General features: G+C 42.9%; 2 protein-coding genes across 3 annotated transcripts in view; both read left to right on the top strand.

Annotated features, from left to right (window-relative positions):
- Positions 1 to 10873: 10873 nt before the first annotated feature.
- On the top strand, positions 10874 to 13232 carry LOC114049443 (aquaporin-10-like). The gene is given in 5 exon segments (XM_027870701.1): positions 10874 to 10978; positions 11551 to 11663; positions 12021 to 12161; positions 12336 to 12462; positions 12984 to 13232. Coding segments are annotated over 5 exon segments (735 nt in total).
- A 3410-nt stretch (positions 13233 to 16642) lies between these two features.
- Positions 16643 to 21236, top strand: part of LOC114049850 (phospholipid-transporting ATPase ID) — a 25958-nt gene continuing 21364 nt past the window's right edge. The window contains exon 1 of one of the 2 annotated variants that reach the window (XM_027871281.1): positions 16643 to 16880. The gene's annotated coding sequence lies outside the window, so the exon portion shown is untranslated. Of the gene's footprint in view, positions 16881 to 17386; positions 17463 to 21236 lie in introns of those variants that run through there. The other variant, XM_027871280.1, reaches the window with a different exon arrangement.

Raw genomic sequence — 21236 nt, 5'->3', positions numbered from 1 at the left:
TCTTTCTTTCTTTCTTTCTTTCTTTCTTTCTTTCTTTCTTTCTTAATAATATTTTATTTTTTCCCCAATTACATGTAAAAACAGTTTTTAGCATTCAGTTTTTTAAAAAGTTTTGACTTCCCAATTCTAATCTTCCCTTCCTCCCCTCTCCCCTTCCTGCCCTTTTCTTTTTCTTTCCTTTCTAATATTTCATTGATCTACAGTTGCTAAAGGTAATGATCCACACATGCAATTTAATTAGATTAGTAAATGCATAGGTAAATTAAAAAACATGAATTGTTCATAAAAAGTCCTGCTCCTTAAGTAGACATTTTATTTGCCTTAAAAAGCCACAAAAAGAACATTTTGTGTTAAACACAGAGAAAATCTGTTCGAAGAAATATAGTTATGAGAGAACCTGAGAGAAAAAGCAAGCCCTCTCATAAGGGCACTAGAAGAGAGCTCCAGAGTTCTGAAAGCACTGGATGGAAAACATACGTCTTGTGTGGGAAGACTTGATGAACTGCTGCAAAGAAAAGTGAGTAGCACCTAGAGAACAATTTGTACAGTAACAGCAATTTTGTAAAGGTAATCAACTCTGAAAGACTTAATAACTTTGATCAACACAATGACCAACCACCATTCCAAAAGTACTCATGCTGAAACATGCTTGCTACCTCCAGAAAGAGAATCAATGGACTCAAAGTACAAATTGAAGCATACTTTCTTTTTCCTTCTTTTTTTTTTTTTTTGCAATGCGGCTAATGTGGAAATTGATTTCGCATACGTATACATATTTATAATGGTTTTTATTTTTCCTGACTTCTCAATGGGTGGGAGAGGGGAAGGGATGAGGGAGAGAATTTAGAACTGAAAATAAATAAAATTGAATTAAAGCTAAAAAAAATAATAAGCAAAAACATACCCCTCAATAAAACAAAATATGGTGTCCAGAATGGAACACAGTAATCCAAATGTTGTCTGACCAGGGCAGAGTACAGTAACACTATCAGCTCTCTAATCCAGGACATTTAATGCAGCTTAGTCACAGAAGTTTTTTGTTCTTTGTTTGTTTGCTATGACAGAATGTGATACATACTGTGCTCACAGCCTACTAAAATCTTCAGGATTGGTTTTTGTTGTTTTTCTTCAGTTATGTCTCTATCAGCTTATACTTCTAAAGTTGTTTGTCTATTTGTTTTGGGAGGAGACTCTACCATAAGACTTTATTTTATCTCTATTAACTTCCATCTTCCTAGATCTGGCCAGTGTTCTAGCCAATCAAGTTGTTGTTGTTTAGTTGTTTTTCAGTGTATCCAATTCTTGTGACCCCAATTCTTGAGGTTTTCTTGGCACAGATACTGGAGAGGTTTGCCATTTCCTTCTCCAGTTCATTTGACAGATGAGGAAACTGAGGCAAACTAAGTGACTTGCCCAGGGTCACACAATTAGTAGATACCTGGGGCCAGACTGAACTCATGAAGAAGAGTCTTCCTGACTTCAGGACCAGTGCTCTATCCACTGCACCACTTAGTTGCCCTAGATACTTATAGCACATCTAATTTGAGATGTCCAAAAGACAGGTGGTAACACAAGACTGGAGCTCAGGAGAGACTAGGGCTGGATATGGATCTGGGGGTCATCTGTATAAAAGTGACAATTGAACTCATGGGAGCTGATGACATCACCATACAAGACAATGCGGAGGAAAAAAAGAAGAAAGCCCAGTATAGTCTTGATTATGATAATGGCTAGCATTATTTAGTACTTTTAAGATTTGAAAAATGCTTACAAATACTATTTTATTTTATCCTCACAACTTTGGGAGGTAGGTGCTATTATTATCTCCATTTTACAGGTGAAGAAACTGAGGTAGAAATGGTAAACCACTCCAATATCTCTGCTAATAAAACTCCAAATTGGGTCATGAAGAGTTGGACACGACTGAACAACAACAAAAATTATTAGTGATTTGAATCATTTTAACATATAGTTGTTGATAGCTTAGATTTCTTCCTTTAAGATCTATTCCTATATTCTTTGAATTCTAAATTCTTTCCCTCTTTCTAGTCCCTTCTCCACCCACCGAGAAGGCAACATTTAAAGTTATGCAAAACATTTCCACATTAGGCACGTTGAAAAACAAAACAAAACAAGAAAAATAAAATTTAAAAAGTATACTTCAGTCTATACCCAGAGTTCATCAGTTCTCTCTCTGAATGTGGACAGCACTTTTCATCATTAATCCTTTGGAATTGTTGTGGATCATTGTGTTGATCAGAGTCACTAAGTCTTTCACAGTTGATTATCGTTGCCATATTGCTGTTACTGTGCGCGATGTTCTGCTTCTCTTCACTTCATTTTGCATCAGTTCAAGTCTTCCCAGGCTTTTCTGAAACCATCCCTTTTGTCATTTCCTAAAGCATAATAGTATTCTATCCCAATCATATACCACAAATAGTTCAGCCATTCTCCAATTGATGGGCATCCCTGTAATTTTCAATTCTTTGCCACCACAAAAACAAAACAAAACAAAACTGCTATACGTATTTTTGTACATATGGATCCTTTTCTTTTTTCTTTCATCTTTTTGGAATACAGGCCTAGTAGTGGTATTGCTGAGTCAAGGGAGACACACAATCTTATTTATTTATTTATTTTTTGGCGAGGCAATTAGGGTTAAGTGACTTGCCCAGAGTTACACAGCTAGTAAGCGTCAAGTGTCTGGTCTGAGACCAGATTTGAACTCAGGTCCTTCTGACTCCAGGGCCGGTGCTCTAGCCACTGCGCCACCTAGCTGCCTCGAGACACACAATTTTATAACCCTTTGGGTATGGTTCCAAATTGTTTTACAGAATGGTTGGACCAGCACTGTTGGTAAAGACATGAACTGGTCCAACCATTCTGTAGACCAATTTAGAAACATTATTTTATCTTTAAGAGCCCAATGAAATATTGTGGGGAAAGAATATCTGCACATGTACATACCAGCACATGTATAAAGAGCCTCTGACAGCATTTCCTCATGTGGAATGGTTGTGATAATACATAATGGAAGTGCCTTGGGGAGATCTGAGCACGCATAGAGCTTCTGCAACTTTTCAGTCTGCTATGTGGTTGAAAAAAACCTTTTCTGATGGTCTGTATAACTTGGGGTTCAAAAGGCCTTAGCCTTAGCCATTGTCTTTGGCTGCTTGATCTTGCTTCATCTCTTTGGCTTTCACTGATGGAGAGGCCTTGGGGTCCCCTCATTGAGGCCTACATATTTCCTGTGAATATAGGCCTGGGTTCTCTGCCTGCCTTGCTGTTTGTTCTTTCATTTTAGGTAAAGGGATGGGAAACTGTTACCTTGTGAGTTTTAAAAGGTTCGGGAGAGAAATAATATACCAATGTGCCACTGTCTGGGTGGGTTTTGCAGCTAGCTCAACGCATCAATGTCCTGAGGAGTCAGAAGTGACTATCAGCAGTGATGTTTAGGACCCAGTCTGGTATTAGCTGAGACAAGGATTTATCTGGCGGTGATGCCACATTGGGATGTGAACTTGGAGGGCTCAATGCTATGTAGGAACTGCAAGAAGAAGGAACCTACTCTTCCCAGATACAAGGTGGAATAGAGAAGAGTTTGTATCTGAGAACCTGAGGGAAATATTTGTACATTTGTCCTTGGCATATCTTTGAAGTAAATGTCCTTTTGTAATTGCTAATTGATGTTAAGTGGTTAAATTGAATTGAGGCCTACCCAGTTAATGGCACTTAATAATGGGAGAACTGGTCAGGTTTGAACAAATGACATTAGAGAAAGAGAATCTGCCCCTGTTCCCCTCCCCCAGCATACCCCTAGAGCCCTGAGGTTCTAGCAACAGGTGTTGCTGGCCTGGATCTGGGATATAGAGCCAGAGACTACTTAACATAGTAATTTGTGTTGGCAGTTGGCAGTCATTTGAAAAATGTTTTGCTGTGAAAGGCTTCTCCCTTTTGAGCTAAGAGAGTGTGTGTCTTTTTTCTTTTAGCTATGAGGTTCTCTGAGGAATTGGAGGAGAACATGGGGAGAAAGGTGAGAAGAAATTTCTCATCAGGACCGTCTTAATAGTTGTTACAAAAGTTATAAGCAGATTTCTATGAGTTTGTGAGGCTCTGGTAAGAATAGTGTATTCTAGAAAGACTGTTTTTCTGTGATGATTAAAGAGATGACAAAGGAAAGGGACTGACCTATCTCATTTCCTGGGAGACTGAATTTAATTCTTATCTTGAGAAATATGAAAAAGATTCATAAGAGACATTAATCAGTATCTGGAGTGAACTGAATGGTGAAATTTTGTTTCTGGAAGTGAAATAATATCCTTTTATGGTAAAAATTGAGGCAATTCTGGCTATGATTTTTCTTATAAGCAAAATATTGTAAGTATCTCTGATTTTGTTTTATTATTTTTATTTGTTAATGAATTGTAAATGAGTAACTATTATTGGAAAATGAATTTTCTACAGTTTATTTAGTAGATAATACTTCATGAATTGGCATGGAGTCCAAGACAGCTAATTAATTAGTGAGAAAGAGGTCACAATTGTATTAATTAGAAAGGAAATATTCAAACATACCCTAGAACACTCTCGATCTTGGGATGATAAAATTAAATATTAGAACACATCAAGTAGAAGGCTGAGGTACAAGTGAGTGTGGGTGACGCCATCTTCCTTGCTGCATCCCTGTCACTGGGGAGCGATGATGCCTGATGGTGCTGGTCTTAACCCACAATGGCAGATTACAGCATATAAATTCCTGCTGAGACATCATTCTGGCTCCTTAACTCTGCCCTTCCCTACTGTGTGCCAAAGTTAACGTGTTTGTTCCTTCACATCTTTTTTGCTTGTCTGGGCTTCAGCCTGTCTTATCCACAAACCCCATCAAAGGTCAAGGGAACTCTGGGAAGTTTACCCTTAGGTCAGGTCTGAAATGATCTCAGAGTTTAGAGAATGCTGGACAAGGGGTTGCCCTTCAGCAAGGAGCCCTGCCCTTTTCACTCCTTGCTCTGTGTCCAAGCCTTTGGGCAGAGCTTTAAAAAGTTGGTTACAAGTGGATAACATCAAGATATATATGATTCTATTGAAAAACATTAAACAGCTTCTCCATCTCAAGGAATCTTCCTCCAATGATACTGAATATTATTTGAACTTAGTAAGTTTACAATTCTTAATGAACACCAAGGAAAGACAGAGACTTTGAGGATGAATCCAGATGTCCACTGGATGAATACTTTGGTTTCCTTCAGGCAAGACATTGAGCATGCACTCTCAAGGGAAAAGCTGTGGGTGTGCATGCCAAGAGACTCAGTGAAAACACTGAAATCAAAGCTCATTGGGAAGAACATATTTAAAGTAATTGATGCTTAAGCCATGCCAGTCTTAACATAGACTTTCAGAATTGTAAAATGGACCAGAACAGATTTGGAAAGCATCCTAACAAAAATCTGTACAATATTAATGAAACACATTCATCAACTGAAGGCAACTATGAAAAAATGAAAACTTTTTCATCAAAAAGGAAGAAGAGAATTGATAAACATTCTCAGAGCACATGATAAACATGTCAGAAACTTATAGAAATACTTTTGGAATGAACAGTTATCATTTCACCAAGCAATAGTAAAGGCTGCCAATAGATTTACTGAGAGTTGGAGCCTCTGGTATGCTAATCCATCAATTAGTTAATTATTCAATCATCCAAGATCCAAACAGTGGATGAAAAGGCCCTTCATGGGTGACATCCACATGAACTCAATCACCAATATCAAATAAGTTGTTGAGTCACATGCATTTATTTATAGAAACAGAAGAGTTTATGACGTCAATTCCGGATCACGTCATTGCCAATGCCAACAGAAATCACATATGGCTTGTCCTTAATAATCTTGGGCTTATTGGTCAATTCAGTTAATGCAAGGAAATGGTGGAAACTATGTAACACCTCACTGAAAGCTGTGAAAATTTAGCAGCCACAAAATACCCTGGTGGCCAGAATCATACATCAGAAACTTTTTATCTTTCATAAAATAATAGATGACAAATCTCCATATAAAAAATACAGACTTCAAAAGATCCTTGAGAATTCACCAAATAAATTGTAGTGGAACCAAATCATTATCACAGACAGAGACACTACCCCCAATTGCCTGAACAAAACATTGATTCAAAAACACTCATAAGGTCCAAACTAAATGGAAAAGTTTCCAGAATGTAGAAACCCAGCAGAAGAAATAAAAAAGAATGTGGGAACAGGATGAAGTACATATCATCCCAGTATCCTGTCTACTATTGAAATAATCCCAAAGATATTTTCAGTGAGCTTACAGAAGATGAGCGTTTATCTTAATTGTTTCATTCAATTACAGATGAACAGATATGTTATCTACTTATGCAACAGTCTACAGAACATTAAAAGTAAAAAATTAATAACAGAGTGGGGAAGCTAGGTGGGGCAGTGGATAAAGCACAGACTGGGTCCCAAGTCAGGAACACTCATCTTCATTAGTTCAAATGTGGCCACAGACACTAGTAGTGTGACCTGTTTGCCTCATTTTTCTTATCTGTAAACTGAGATGGAAAAAGAAATGGCAAACCACTCCAGTATCTTTGCCAAGAAAACCCCAAATGGGGTCATGAAGAGTCCAACACAGTTGAACAACAAATAGCAGGATAGTTCCTTGTCTCAGGACTACTAATATCTGAGCTCCACTGAAAAAGGTAAGAACAAGATAAATAATAATAATTATAGAATTTCACGTATTTGGCAGTTGGAGTGGGCTTTGTGGGGCTGCAATAGTAATAGCAGCCACAGCTGACTCATTTTCTTTCTTTGTAATCTAGACAGAAGCAGGCTGTCATATTATTAATTAATTAAATGCTGAGCAAAGAAATATAATATAAAATTTGGCCACAAGTTGGCACTATCTTCAGACCACCAGCCAAGGGGCAGAGTCAGAGGACATTCAATGTGGGCCACTAGCTTCCCAAGAGGCTGTGGTATTATAATATTCCCCACTGCTAACTAAAGAGTGGGGCAGCTAGGTGGTGCAGTGGTTAGAGCACTGGCTTGGAATCAGAAAGACTCATCTTCCCGAGTTCAAATCCAGCCTCAGACACTTACTAGCTAGCTATATGACCCTGAGCAAGTCACTTAACCTCTATTTGCCTCAGTTTCCTCATTTGTAAAATGAGCTAGAGAAGGAAATGGCAAACCACTCTAGTATCTCTGCCAAGAAAACCCCAATGGGGTCATGAAGAATCAAACACGACTGAATGACAGCACACTTAAAGGTACTCAGCTTAAGGTACCCTTATACTACTATCCTTTCCATTGCCCTGAATTGGGCCAGGACTCATGATTGTGGTGGTTAGATTCAGTTTAGTCTGAAGAAAAGAAATGGAATGCTACTCTGAAATATGGGATATAGGAAAATCTCAATATGGCTGTCTTTGTGGCTCTACCTCCACCCAGCATTTGGGAAATCTGCTTTCCATCAACCATTTTATTCATAAGACTAAGACAAAATGACTTAAATGGATGACTTTTTTTTTAATGTCCTTGTGATTTATTAACATGTGGTAAAGTGATGATAAAAGAGCACAACAAACCTGTAAAGAAACTTCTCTACCCAATTGTCTTTTTCTTCAAACCTCTTTCCAACAAGCAGATGGGAGAAAGAATAAGAGCGTATTGTTTGGAAACTGGCTCTGAAGATGTCCCAGAAAAATAAGGAGGAAACCCCAGTGATAGGGATTGGGCTCTTGGCTCAGTCTCCCTGGAGGCTGAGGTTTCATGGCAACTACTGGGTTGATCTTTCCTGGACCCTAGTCTATTTCACTACTACAATACCCAATCGTGCCCTGTTGACCCCATGTTGTTCCCAGGTCATTCATAGCCTTGATGCAGGCTTTGCTTCATATCTGCATGTTTCTCTGCAGGTCTAAGGATCTTTCCCCACTCATCCTTCAGGATGCTCAGTTCAGACTGCAGTGACAGTGGCTCCTTCAGACATGGGGAACAGAAAATGGCTAGCAGTGGGAAGTTAGGGGACCTCTTACTTTGCCAGTAGTGTGGAAAGAGTGACCTGGAATGGCAGATGAGAATTTTTTTCAGGGATGGTGATGATGATCATGATAATAATAGTAATAGCTAGTATTTATATAGTGATTTAAGGTTTGCAAAGCACTTCACAAATATTAACTCATCTTCACAACTCTGGGAGATAAGTGCTATTATTATCACCCCTTTTTTAAAGATGAGGAAACTGAGGCAAATAGAGGTTAAGTGACTTGCCTAGGGTCACACAGCTAGTAAGTGTCTAAGGTTGGATTTGAACTTAGGTCTTCCTGACTCTGGATCCTGCAAAGAGAAGTAAATTGATGATTAGAGGAAACATAATTCCTATCTACCCCAAGCTTTCTCATTGATCCATTTCTCCTTCTGGAAGGCATTAGGAACTTCTGTTACTCTTACATTTTTTCATTTAAATCTCATAATGATCCTGTAAGGTTGGTATTTCAAATATTATTACCCTCATTTTTAACACATGAGGATACTGAGGCTCAAAGAGATTAAGTGACAAATAGCTAATAAGTTTCAGAGGGTGCAATTTGAACCCATTTCTTCTGGGCTGAAAGTCCAGTGCTCTAACCACTAGACAATCTACCTCTCAGCTATTCAAACTTGAATGCCAGGCTAAAAAGTGTGAACTTTATCTGGTAGGTATTAGGAAGCCTTTGAGAGATTTGATCAGACATTTAACATGATCTGTGATCAGTACATTAGAAAAAAAATTAAGCTGTCAATGGAATGGATGGGCAGAAAAATGGAGAGGAAGAGTGGAAAGACTCAACAATCATCTATTAATAAGTTCCTAAGTCCTTAGGCTGTGCCCTGCACTCTGCTAGATTAGTGATACAAAAATAAAAATGAAACAATTCCTTCCCCCAGGGAGTTTACATTCTATCAAGTAAGGCAATGTGGACACAAATAAGTAAATACAAAATATACGTAAAGTAAATACAAAGCCATATTGTGTGGGGGGAAGAGGGCTCTGCTGACTGTAGGAGATGATGTCTGAGCTGAGCCCAGAAGAAAGCCAGGGATTCAAAGATGCTCAGGTGAGGAGGGAATGCATTTCAAACAAAGGGGTATAGTGCATGCAAAGGTATGCATGGAGACCAGAGATAAAATGTTACGTTACATTAGAAGGCCCTGGCATGACAATGGACTATAAGAGGGGCTGGATGCAAAAAAGATATGGAGATAGAAATAACTGGGTTTAACAACTAAATGTGGGGATGAAAGAGTGGGAAGAATGAAAGCTGACAGCAATTCAATACCATGGGTGATTGGTACTGGCAGTGACAGAACACTGATAAAAATCACAAGTCAGAAGGGAGGAATTAGGAAGAAGGCTAAAACAGAATGAATCTGGTTTGGGATATGTTGAGTTTTTGAAGTGTCATTTGAAACCTCCTTCAGAGAAGAGAGATCCATGTGGGCAGGAGATGCTCACTTCCATTACCAGAGGAAAAACTAGATTAAGACCTCAGTCAACAATCAGTCATGTAACCAGGCACTGTGCTAAGCCCTGAGGATACCAAAAAAGGCAAAAGACAGTTCCTGCTCATGAGGAGCTCACAGTCTAGTGGGGAAAACAACACACAAACAAGGATGTATAAATAAATCATACACAGGATAAACTGAAGGTAATCAACAGAGAGAAGGCACTAGAATTAAGAAGGACCAGGAAATGCTTCTTGTAGAAGGCGGGATTTTTAGCTGTGACTTGAAGAAAGTCAGGAAAACCAGGAGGTGCAGGTAAGGAAAGAGAGCATTTCAGGCATGGGTGCCAAGGAAGCGCCCCTGGATAATCCCAGAGCCAACAAAGGATCTGAGGGTTATCCAGGGGATTGGAGATAAGAGAGTCTGAGTCCCAAAATATTGGGGGCCTTGGGTAAGTTGCACTGTGTCTCAGGGCCTCCACCAAGATTGGTGTGTGTACACACACCCGTAGAATGGAAGATACTGCTACTGCCTCCATTCTTGTTGGGGTCTCAGAATACAACAACGATTTCCATTTATGTGGGCAGCTAGGTGGTGTAGTAGATAGAGCATGGGAACTGGAATCAGGAAGACCTGATTCCAAATCCAGCCTCAGACAGTGACCCTAGGCAAATCACTTCACTCTGTTTGCCTCAGTTTCCTCATCTGTAGAATGAGCTGGAGAAGGAAATGGCAAACCACTCCAGAACCTTTGCCAAGAAAACATCAAATGGGGTCATGAAGAGTCAGATACGACTGAAATGCCTGAACAACAACACATTCCGTTTATATAGTTCTTGAAACACTTTGCTCACAACAAACCCATGAGACAGGCTGAACAAATATTCTTATCTCCATTTTACAAATGAAGAAATTGGTTTCAGAAAGGTTAATAGACTTGCCGAAAGTAAGTAGGAAAACTGGGACTCAAACCCAGGTCTACTGTCACCAAGTGCTCACTCCACTACCAGATGCTGCTGCCCCATAGGAACCTTTGTCTAATCTGCAAGGACTTAGGGGTTAAAGATGAGGAAGCCCAGAACATTCCAGGCACATAGTTCATGTAGGTGCCATGAGAACTTTTCCTTAACCTTGCCCACTATCAAGAGTGACGACTGCACAGTAGTTAATTGGTCTTAAAGTCTCTTTGCTATCTTTGGCTGTCTGTGTAGCCTCGTAGCCTCAGCTGAGCAGGATCTACACAGGGGTTAATTGGTTTTAAAGTCTCTTTGTTATCTTCAGTTATTTGTGTAGTCTAGTAGCCAGTTGGATGATCAGTGGCCACGGAGAGGTTGCCCCCTTGGGCTCCCACTGACATCTTTCATCATGATTCAGTCTATGTTCCTGGCCCAGATCAGGGCCTGGATCCAAATCCGCAACTTCCTAGCCCGACAGTGCTTGGCTGAATTTCTGGGTGTCTTTGTACTCATAGTAGGTGGGTTGAATGGGGGTAATCAAGAGGAGAGGAGGGTGGGAAAGGAAATGATTTTTATTCTTACCTGTGACCCTATCTCCCCATCCTTTCTGTTCCTTTTCTCTTCTTTATTGTCTTTTTCTGCCCTTTGCCATCTCTCCAGTTTTCTCTGATTATCTCCTATACTGCACTGTTCATTGTTCATCTTCTACTCTATCCCTTCTTTCCTTCTCCTCTCTCACGTTCTTTCCTCTCCCTGTCCTCTCTCCCTTCATTGGCCCTTTCTCCTTTCCTCTTTCTTCCCATCCCTGTCTCTCCTCTTCCCACCCTGTTTCTCTTGAGGCTTTCCCTGATTTCTTCTTTCTCCCAATTTCTCTCCCAATCTTCCCTTCCTCTATTCCTATTCCTTCATCTCATCTCCCTTTTCTTTCCCTCCCCTCTCTTCACCAATTCTACCTTTTTTCCTTCCCTTACTAATCTCTCTAATATTCCCCTACCCTTCTTACCTCTCTTTTTCTCCTCTTCTTTCTTATCCTCTTTCCTCTCATTTTTTCCCTCCTCCTCACTTGTCTTCATCAGCTCATCCCAGAGGGGGGCAGTGGCTCAGGCTGTTACCAGTGAAGAAACCAAAGGCAACTTCTTCACCATGTTCCTGGAAGGCACCCTGGCTGTGGTGGTGGCCCTCTATGTGGAAGGCAATGTCTTGGGTGAGTAAGGAGACCCCAGATTGGAGGAATGACAGGAAGTGGATACTACCCAAGTCACTGACTCATGAATATTATCTATTGGACACTTCACATGGTATTGGCAAGCCCTTGGATCTCTCCAACCTTTTCCCCCAACGTTTCTACTCTGCCTACCTTCCCTAGTTCACTTTCCAAGTTTTCCTTGTTTTCTCTCTAGGTCTAACTTCCATCTCTCTCCTCAAACTGGACCCTACTGGCAAAGAAGAGACCCTCAGTGAGGGAGGGTGGGGCTTACTCTCTGTATATATTATCTTCCCAACCCATTCTAGACTGCTTTTCACTCCTCTATTTCTTCCTGCCACAACCTTTGTTCCCTTGGGGCCCACCTGAATCCTGCCTTCTCCTTGTCCATGTGCCTCATGGGTTGTCTACCTTGGGCCAAACTTCCCATCTACATACTGGTACAGCTGCTTTCTGCCTTCTCTGCTTCAGGAGTAACCTATGTCCTCTATTTATGGTATGGAATAGCCTTTTCAAAGATTCAGGATTCATAAGAGAGAAGCCCAGACTATGGGGAGGTACCTTAGGGATGGAGATGGGGATATTCAGTTCACATGTGGGAAACTCCCTCTGTACATTGATAGGGAGGACCTCAAGCTGAATGTCCATTGCCTCTACTTCCTGAACCAGATGCTCTGCAGAACTATAATGGTGGAAACCTGACAGTGACAGGCCCCAAAGAGACAGCCTCTATCTTTGCCACCTACCTAGCCCCTTATCTGTCCCTGGGAAATGGCTTCCTGGACCAGGGGGGAGTAGAAGTGGGAGACCACACCAAAATACCCAATGTTCTTCAACCCTCTCCTCCAGCATTCCCCCAGTCCCTACCCCCTTTCCTCTAGTACCCCCAATCCTTATCTTTCTTCCATTATTGTTTTCCTAGGTCCTGTGCTATCCTAACATAGAATATTCAGTTGATCTCTTTGCCTTGATACATCCCTCAGCAACCAAGGATAAAATCAAAGGGTGTGGGAAGTGAGAGTATGGGATGTATAAAGAAAGATAGGGAGCAGCTAGGTGACGCAGCGGATAGAGCACTGGCCCTGGAGTCAGAAGAACCTGAGTTCAAATGCAGGCCTCAGACACATAACACTTACTAGCCGTGTGACTCTGGGCAAGTCACTTAACCCCATTTGCCAAAAAAAAAAAAGAGAGAGAAAAGAAAAGAAAGATAAAGGTGTGGAGGGTGGGGTGTGGGGGAAGCCTGAAAAGTATGGATGTAAGGGTAGTTACAGGGGAGCCCTGGATCATCTAACAGGAAAACCTTTCTCCCAAGGTTCTAGGCACTGCTATGCTGATTGTGGGCATCTTTGCCATCACAGACACCAAGAATAAGGGGGTACCTGCGGAACTGAAGCCAGTGACAGTTAGGCTGCTGATTCTGGCCATTGGCCTCTCCATGCTTGTCAACTGTGGTTTACCACTTAACCCTCCTTGAGACTTCGGACCTCAGCTCTTCACCTATGTGGCTGGCTGGGGACCTGAGGTGTTCCCTACCCCCAGTATTTCCCTTTTTTACTATTAACTTAATGTACATAGTACTTTATACCTTACAAAGTGTTTTTCCATAGATAACTTTATATAATCCTCAAAACCCTGTGAAGTAGTGTATAGATTGTTTCCATTCCAGTTGGTGAAACCAAGCTGCAGAGGAGTTAAAAACAATTTGCTCAAGGTCTCACAGCTAGTAAGTGGGAGAAATGGGACTTGAACCTATGGCTTTTCCAGCCTTCTTTCTATTTTCCACACTGTCTCAAGTCTGTCATCTTACATATCTCTTCTTTCCTTCCCAATTAAACTCATTGAGAAAGTCATCACACTAGGTTCCTCTAGCTCCTCTCCTCTTTTTTTTTTTTTTGCCTTTTTGGTGAGGCAATCGGGGTTAAGTGACTTGCCCAGGGTCACACAGCTAATAAGTGTCATGTGTCTGAGGTCATATTTGAACTCAGGTCCTCCTGACTCCAAGGTGGGAGCTCTATCCACTGTACCACCTAGCTGCCCCCTCCTTTCCCTTTCTTGTTAACACTCTGCAATCTGGATTCTGACTTCATCATTTAACTGAACCTCTCTCTTCAAAGTTACCAATAATCTCTTTCTTTTCTTTTCTTTTGTCTTTTTTTTTTTTGTGGTAGGCAGTGGGGTTAAGTGACTTGCCCAAGGTTACACAGCTAGTCAGTATGAAGTGTCTGAGGCCACATTTGAACTCAGGTCCTCCTGGTGCTCTAGCCACTGCGCCACCTAGCTGCTCCTCCAATAATCTCTTAATCGCCATATCTAACAGCCTTTTATTAACCTTCATCTTTCTTGGCCTTTCTGCAGCATTGATAATGTCGATCACCTTCTCCCTCCTCTCTAGGTTTGTATGGCACTGCTCTCCTCTGGTTCTTCTCACACCTATCTAATCACCCCATTCTCAGCCTCTTTTGCTAGATCCTTCATCCATGCCATATCCATTAACCATGAGTCCTCAAAGCTTTGTCATAGGCTCTTTTTACTGTATACTATCTCTCTGGATGAGCACATCAGCTGCCATGGATTTATCATCTTCATGAAGATCTCTCTTCTGAGCTCCAGTCTTTTATCTCCAACTGACTTTTGGACATCTTGAACTCAATGTCCTAGAGGACACTCAAACTCAATATATCCAAAATACAGAACTCAGATTTTCCTCCAAATTCTTTCCTCTTCTAAACTTCTTTATTATTGTTCAAGGTACCACCATCTTCCTAGTTATTCAGTCTCACAACATTATTATCATTCTTTATTCCTCATTCCCATGTATTCCACAAATCTTGTTATTTTTGTTATTTCTTGTTACTTCATTTATGTCCCTTTCTCAGGCCCTCATCAGCAAGTATTTCTTCTTTTTCTTCTTCCTCCTCCTCCTCCTTTTCTGATGCCTCTCTCTACTACAAGGTGCCAAAATGATTTTTTAAAAGCATAAGTCTGATCATATCATCTTCCTACTCTATAAACTCTATCTATGGATATCTATTATCTCTAAGATTACATATGAAGACTTCTGGTGTTTAAAGTTCTTCATAACTTGGCTCTCCCCTTTATAAAACCTATAATCTAGCTACACCAATCTACTTGCTGTTCCTCACACATGACATTCCATCTCCTTTCTCTATATCTTTGCAATTGCTGTCCCTCATACCTGGAACACTTTCCTTCCTGTCTTCTGCATCTTGGCTTCCCTGAAGCTTAAACTCACATCCCACCTTCAGTAGGAGACCCTTCCTGGTTCCCCTAGCTGCTAGTACCTCCCTTTCTGAGATTACATCCATTCTTTCTCTCTCTACATATACACACACACACACACACACACACACACGCACATATATACACATGTATATATGTATATAAGGCAGTGTAACACACACATGTTATATATGTGTAACATATGTGTGTATATTGCACATGCCTTATATACATGTTATATGTACATGTATATATGTGTATATATACACATGTATCTCATATACCTAGTTAAACTATTTTCATTTTTATTTCCTCTATTATGTATATATGTATATATATATATATACATATATCTCATATACCTAGTTAAACTATTTTCATTTTTGTTTCCTCTATTAGCATGTGAACTCCTTGAGGACATTAGTATAAGAACTCCTTTTTGCTTTTCTTTGTATCCCTAGAGTTTAGCATAGTGCCTGGCACATGGTAAGGACTTACTGACTGACTTTCTTCCTGCATCTTCTGCTTCCCCTGGTACCTTCCCTATTCCATTTTCCTAGCTTCTCAATGTGTTCTTCTTCTGTCCCTCTATTCCTCTGCCTCTTCCCTGTTTTCTCCTCTCCACTGGGTCTCTGGTTCATTCAACCTCCCTGGTGCTCACTTTCTCCTTTACTTCCCACATCACTGAAAAGCAGGGATAGAATGGAAAGGTCCCAGTAATCAGAATCTGGACACCTGGATTCTAGGCCCCTCTCCACTGCCTACCACTTAACTAACAGTGTAATCTCAGGCAAGTCATTCTGCTGCTCTGAGTCTCAGTTACCTCAGTTGATCAAATGAGGCAATATATATGAAGGATTTGCAAACCTTAAAGAGCTGGAAAATTGTGAGTTATTATTAGCTCTCTGTAAAGTAGTAAAATAATACCTTTCTTGCCTCAAGGTAAAGAGCTGGGCCATTCTCAGAATTTGGATTCCATAATTTAGACTGTCTCTCCCATCTCCTAGACAAATGTGACCCAAATTACCTTTTCCTCACAATTTCTGTCTTTTTAGGGCCTCCCACTGGGCATAATTATGTACTTTCCTCCTCTTCTCTCTCCTGCTTGCAATAGCGCTGGATGAAAATAGCGGTAGATGAGTGATGGGAGAGTGGAAAATAGGTTCAAACTGCTGTAGGAAGACCCTGTTGAACAGCTGAATTGTTACATAGTTGTAATTCCACTGGAGACAGCATTCCTTTTTGCGCTGGGCAGAGTTTGTATGTGGGATGGGGAAGACTACCTGGAGGCTGTGGTCTTCTGTCTCGAATCTCTTAAGCCATCTACTAAGGTACACTCACCACACTTCTCAAAGAAGGCTTGGAGGAGTGTGCTGGGGGAAAGGGTGGGAGTGGGGGGAGTTTCCCGGGAGCGTCAGTTCTTAAAAATGACCGCCAGAGGACGACACGCAGATAGCTAGATGCCAGGACACCAGGGAGCCGAATGGGAAAACAAACGTGGGACACTGTATCCTTGACGCCTGAGAAAGCTTCGCTGGTCTTTGGCATCCCCTTTCCCACCCCTCTCCTCGCCCCCAGAAATATCCAAATTCCCTATTTCGTTCAACTCTGGCTAAATTCTGGTCACCCGAGTGTCATTTCTTACCACCAATGGGGCTCCTCCCCTTGACTCAGACACCTTCAAAGGTTAATTAGGGGTGGGGGAATCTGTCCCGGACACTAGAAGACCTGGGGAAGACAGGGAATGAGTGAGCCAGCTAAGGAGCGGTCTTAGTGCCGCCTCTGCTGCTAATTATAGGGTTCCACCCTTCCCAGCACCCGAGGCCCGGAGATGGGGGAAACTGAGGCACGAGAGGCCCAACATCGACTTCTTAGAGTTTCTCCCAGGAGAGGAAGGAATGCACTGAGATGAGCTAAGGCGAGAAGAATGCAGGGCACGGGGCAACTCTACAGGGCATGAGCAGAAGGGGTAAGTTGGAGAAGCAGCCTCTAGAGGGAGACCCTCCTCACTCACCGCTTCCTCGGCCTCGCCCCTTCCACAGCATAAAGGAGATGCTCGGGCAGTCCTTCCAGACGCAGAGAAATTTTCACAGCTTTCTCGTTCCCTTTAGAAAACCAAAACCTAACTAACCTCTCTCTGCCCTCCTGCCCCTAACATGGACGGGGAATGGGAGGGGATGGGAGGGGATGGGAGGGGCGACCAGTGGGGGTAGAAGGGATTGCACTACAAGACTGCAGAGGCTCAAGGGTTAAGACCTTCGCCTTGCCCCTCACAAAGATGGCGGCGCCCACCTTCCCGCCCCCCATCTCCCGCTCCCCAAATCCCCCCTCTCCCGCCCCCCGCCCTCTACAGATGTCTCCGTCACTTCCGCCCCGCCGTGGCCGAAACTGACACAAAGTAGCGGCTGGAGGCCCAGGGGGGAGCTGGGGCTGTAGCTGGGGTGGGGGGGGCGGGAGCCCGCGGGGAGCCGAGTGCTCCCCGCCCCAGCCCCCGGCATGGGCAGGACAGGGCCACCGGGGCCGGGCGCAGGGCGCTGAAAGCTGAGGAGAGGTGAGGGGGCAGCGGAGCCCCGTGGGTGGATAGTGCGGGGGTGCCGGAGCAGCGGAAAGGGGATGAGTCGGGGGCATCGGGAGAGGCAGAGCGCGGAAGGGCTCGGGGTGATGAGAAGGGATAGAGGAGGGGAGGCGTGAGGTCCCTCCCGGGGACAGATAGAGGGGGAAATGGGGAGCAGGGATGAGGTTAGAAGGGAAGATGGGGGTCCTGGGAGCAGATGAGGCAGACAAGCCAGGGAGGAAAAGGAATTTTGGAGAGGAGTGAGAGAAGGTGGGGAAATCTGCAGGTAGAGAAGGAGGAAGAACTGACGACTGGCTTACATGAGGATTGTTTAGGACACTGGGGGAATAAGAGTAGCTATGGAAGCTAGGAAGGGCTAGGTGGGATGGGTTGATAGGATTACTGGGAACTAGGAAATTCGAATATTGGAGAGCTTGGGAAAAACTAGGAGGGAAGGGGCATGGAAGGTAAGAATATTATGCAGAGATTTGGGGCTGAGAGTACTAGGAAGTGATATTGAAGAAAAAGAGATTTGGAAAAAAGCAGGAGACTTCTGAGTGCTTGGTTAAAAAAGGGATTCTGGGGAGATCTAGGACCGTCTGGGAGATTTTTATCTTTGAGTGTGGGATGGTAGAAAAACTGAAGATGGGGGGAGAATGGGGCAGTGAAGTTTTAAGAACAGAATTGATAGAGAAAAGAGGGCCAAATTCCTTTATATGAGGGCCTTACTCCCCGCCTTAAAGCTGGGGAGAAGCAGATATTGATTGACCAGTGGAAGGAAATTGGGAGCTGTGGACTTCCAGGGTTCAGTTCTTCATTTTGGGAAGTGGGTTGGTGGGAAAAGCAATGACCTACGGTGCTTGAATTCCATGTTCTTACCTATTTATACTTAGATGTATTCCCTCCATGTCTATTTCAAGATCCTCTGGAAAGGAGGGAAGGAACATTTGGGAGAGGGGCTCTCTAAGAAGACAGGGTAGTATCTTGACTTAGGAAGAGGAGTTTATCACAACTATTCTCCCTCTCTTCAGCCCCAAAGCAGCCCAGCTTCTTTTCCATTGGTAGCTATTTATACATGGTGGGTGTCTCTCGAAGGGACTGGGGGAGTGGAGGTGGAATCTGGCGGCCAGGGTTGACCCTGATCAGTCTCAGAGACTAGGCTTGGGAGGAAGGTGAGGTATGGACGCCCTCTCCTATGATCTCTTCCACTCCTTTTTCCAGGTATAGAGTCCCTGAAACTAGATGGAGTTGGGGTGAGAGGACTCCAAAGGGTTGGGAGTTTAATTTTCCAATTTGAATCTCCCCAGAGTCTGAGACATTGAAATAATTTTCTTGGCAGGGATGGGAGGCATCCAAGGCTCCTGAGAGGAGTTTATGTCTCTTTCATTAACCACCTCCCATAGGATTCCCTCCCGAGGCCCTGATAGTGGTCTCCAAATTGCCTTCAAACCCCAGGGTGGGGCTGGGATTACTGATGGAGTCACAGGAACCTCGTGATGCCCTATCCTCCCTTCAATTCTCTCCCTTCACCCCCATCACCCCACCCACCCATGAGTCATCCCCCAGACTGGGTGGGGTTGGTATCTTCAAAATGTGGATAAGGCTATATCTCCTACAATTTCTGAGCTAAACCCCTCAGGTTCTGAGGTTAAAAAGTGGGGCAGGGCAAAACTTTGGCTAACTTGAACCCTGATTTGGGATTTGAGGTGGAACTTTGAGCCAGCTTAGGGAGAACGTGGTATGTATGTGACTGGGGCTTCAGCCAGAGACTGTAATTATATAGGTTGAGTAGACAGGCAATTAGTATCTCTTGGGGCTGACAGGCTGTGGGGTGTGTCTCAGACAGAGAAGGAGGGAAAGCCTCCACCCCTTGTATAAAGGGAAAAGGAGGTGGTGAAAGGGGCAGGTACCAGGTTGGCAACTTTCTCTGGACCATGCTTAATTAGGGAGGAGATGCTTCCAACAGCCTTTTGGTGGCCAAGTCATTTTAAACTCTGGGATACGTGAAGGGAGTGGAGAGAAAGAAGGAGAGAGTAGCATAACAGAAAGGTCTCAGTACCTATCCTGGTCCCCTGTTCTCTGGGCAGGAATAGAGTGCTGTCATGTTCCCAAGCTAGATGTTGATGGGGTAGTTCCCTGCAAGAACTTTGGAGACTTCTCCATCAAAAAGAGGAAAGAGAGCCAGTTAGCCAGCCCCATTCTAAGAGGAAGAAATTTGGGTGCTACTTGTACAGGAAGTGAGGGCCACACCTCTGATGTGAGAGCCTTTGGAGGAGGTAATAACAGGAGCCCCTGGAATGAGGGGAAAGGAAGCAGGGGCCTGAAGGGTGGGACCCACCCTCTTCCGGATACTCTGGCAGGTGCTTCCTTTCATACCCTAGCAAGCTCCCTTAACCTTTGTCCTTAGGGGACTCCACTTTGTAGAGAATACTCCCATCAGATTTCTCTGCCACATATATAGGCATCTCTCTCTCCTTGAAAGCCTTGCGGGTTCCCCAAAGACAAAGCCACGTTTGTTCTCCATTCTTAGCTTTTTTTTGGTTTGTTTGGTTTTTTTTGTTTTTTGGTGAGGCAGTCGGATTAAGTGATTTGCCCAGGGTCACACAGCTAGTAGGTGTTAAGTGTCTGAGTTTGGATTTGAATTCAGGTTCTCCTGACTCCTAGGCCAGAGCTCTGTTCACTTCAATACCTAGCTGCTCCTAGCTGTTTTCCCTACAAGTAAGGCTACCCAGCTTTTGGCAGCTGGGGCCCTTGGTGAAGCGTCACCAAGAGGAGCATAGAGAGAGGGGAGGACGTAGGGGATAAGCAGCATCAGCATTTTCTGAGATCATTGAGAGGTACAGGTAGGACTAGTTGCTGAAAGGCTGGAAGCTGGGGAAAACAGGATTTGATGAACTGTTTAATACTATAACCTGTGAATAAGGCCCTGCTTGGTGGCAGGGATACCAGTTTTAAAAATAAAAAAAGGACAGTCTGTTGTCAGGGAACTGATAGTTTAATAGGGGAGAAAAAGAATATGCATAGTTACTATAATACAAGTTAGAATAATTAAAAACACACAGTTTTTACTAAGTGCAGAGGAGGTACTTCATCAGTGTACGTTCAGCTAACTGAATTAAAAGTTCATAAAGGGACCAGCAGAAGAGATTGGAGGCCTATAAAGAGGAAGTAGCCCTTGAACTTGTTCTTAAAGGACTAAAATGATGACCTGATTTGAAAATGTGTGTATTGGAGGGGGATGGGGAAATCCATAGGGTGTCAGGCAGTAAACATTTAATTAAATACCTACTGTGTACCAGACACTGTGCTAAGTGCCAGGGATACAAAGAAAGGTCAAAGGCAATCCTGTCCTCATGGAGTTTACAATCTAATGGGGGAGATAACTTGCAAACAACTATTTATAAACAAGCTACGTCCAAGATAAATAGGAAATAGTCCAGGGAGGGAAAGTACCGTAATTAAGAGGGATTGTGAAAGGCTTCCTGTAGAAGGTAGGATTTTAGTTGGGACTTGAAGGAAGCCAGGGAAGCCAGGAGACAGATGAGGCGGGAAAGCTTTCCATGAATGGGGGACAGCCAGTGAAAATACCCCGAGTCAGGAAATGGAGTGTCTCCTTTGAGAACAACAAGGAGGCCAGTGTCAGTGGATTGAAGAGTATGTGTGTGTAGTGGTGTAAGGTATAAGAAGACCGGAAAAGTGTGTGTGATCGTGGGGTAAGTCAAGGGCTGTGCACACTAGAGGATTTTCTATTTGATCCGGGATGTGATGGGG

This window comes from Vombatus ursinus, unplaced genomic scaffold (assembly GCF_900497805.2).
Source record: "Vombatus ursinus unplaced genomic scaffold, bare-nosed wombat genome assembly UNPS02014798.1, whole genome shotgun sequence".
NCBI lineage: Eukaryota > Metazoa > Chordata > Mammalia > Diprotodontia > Vombatidae > Vombatus > Vombatus ursinus.
Note: the sequence above shows the minus strand (reverse complement) of the source record. Positions and strands in the feature narration are given on the sequence as shown.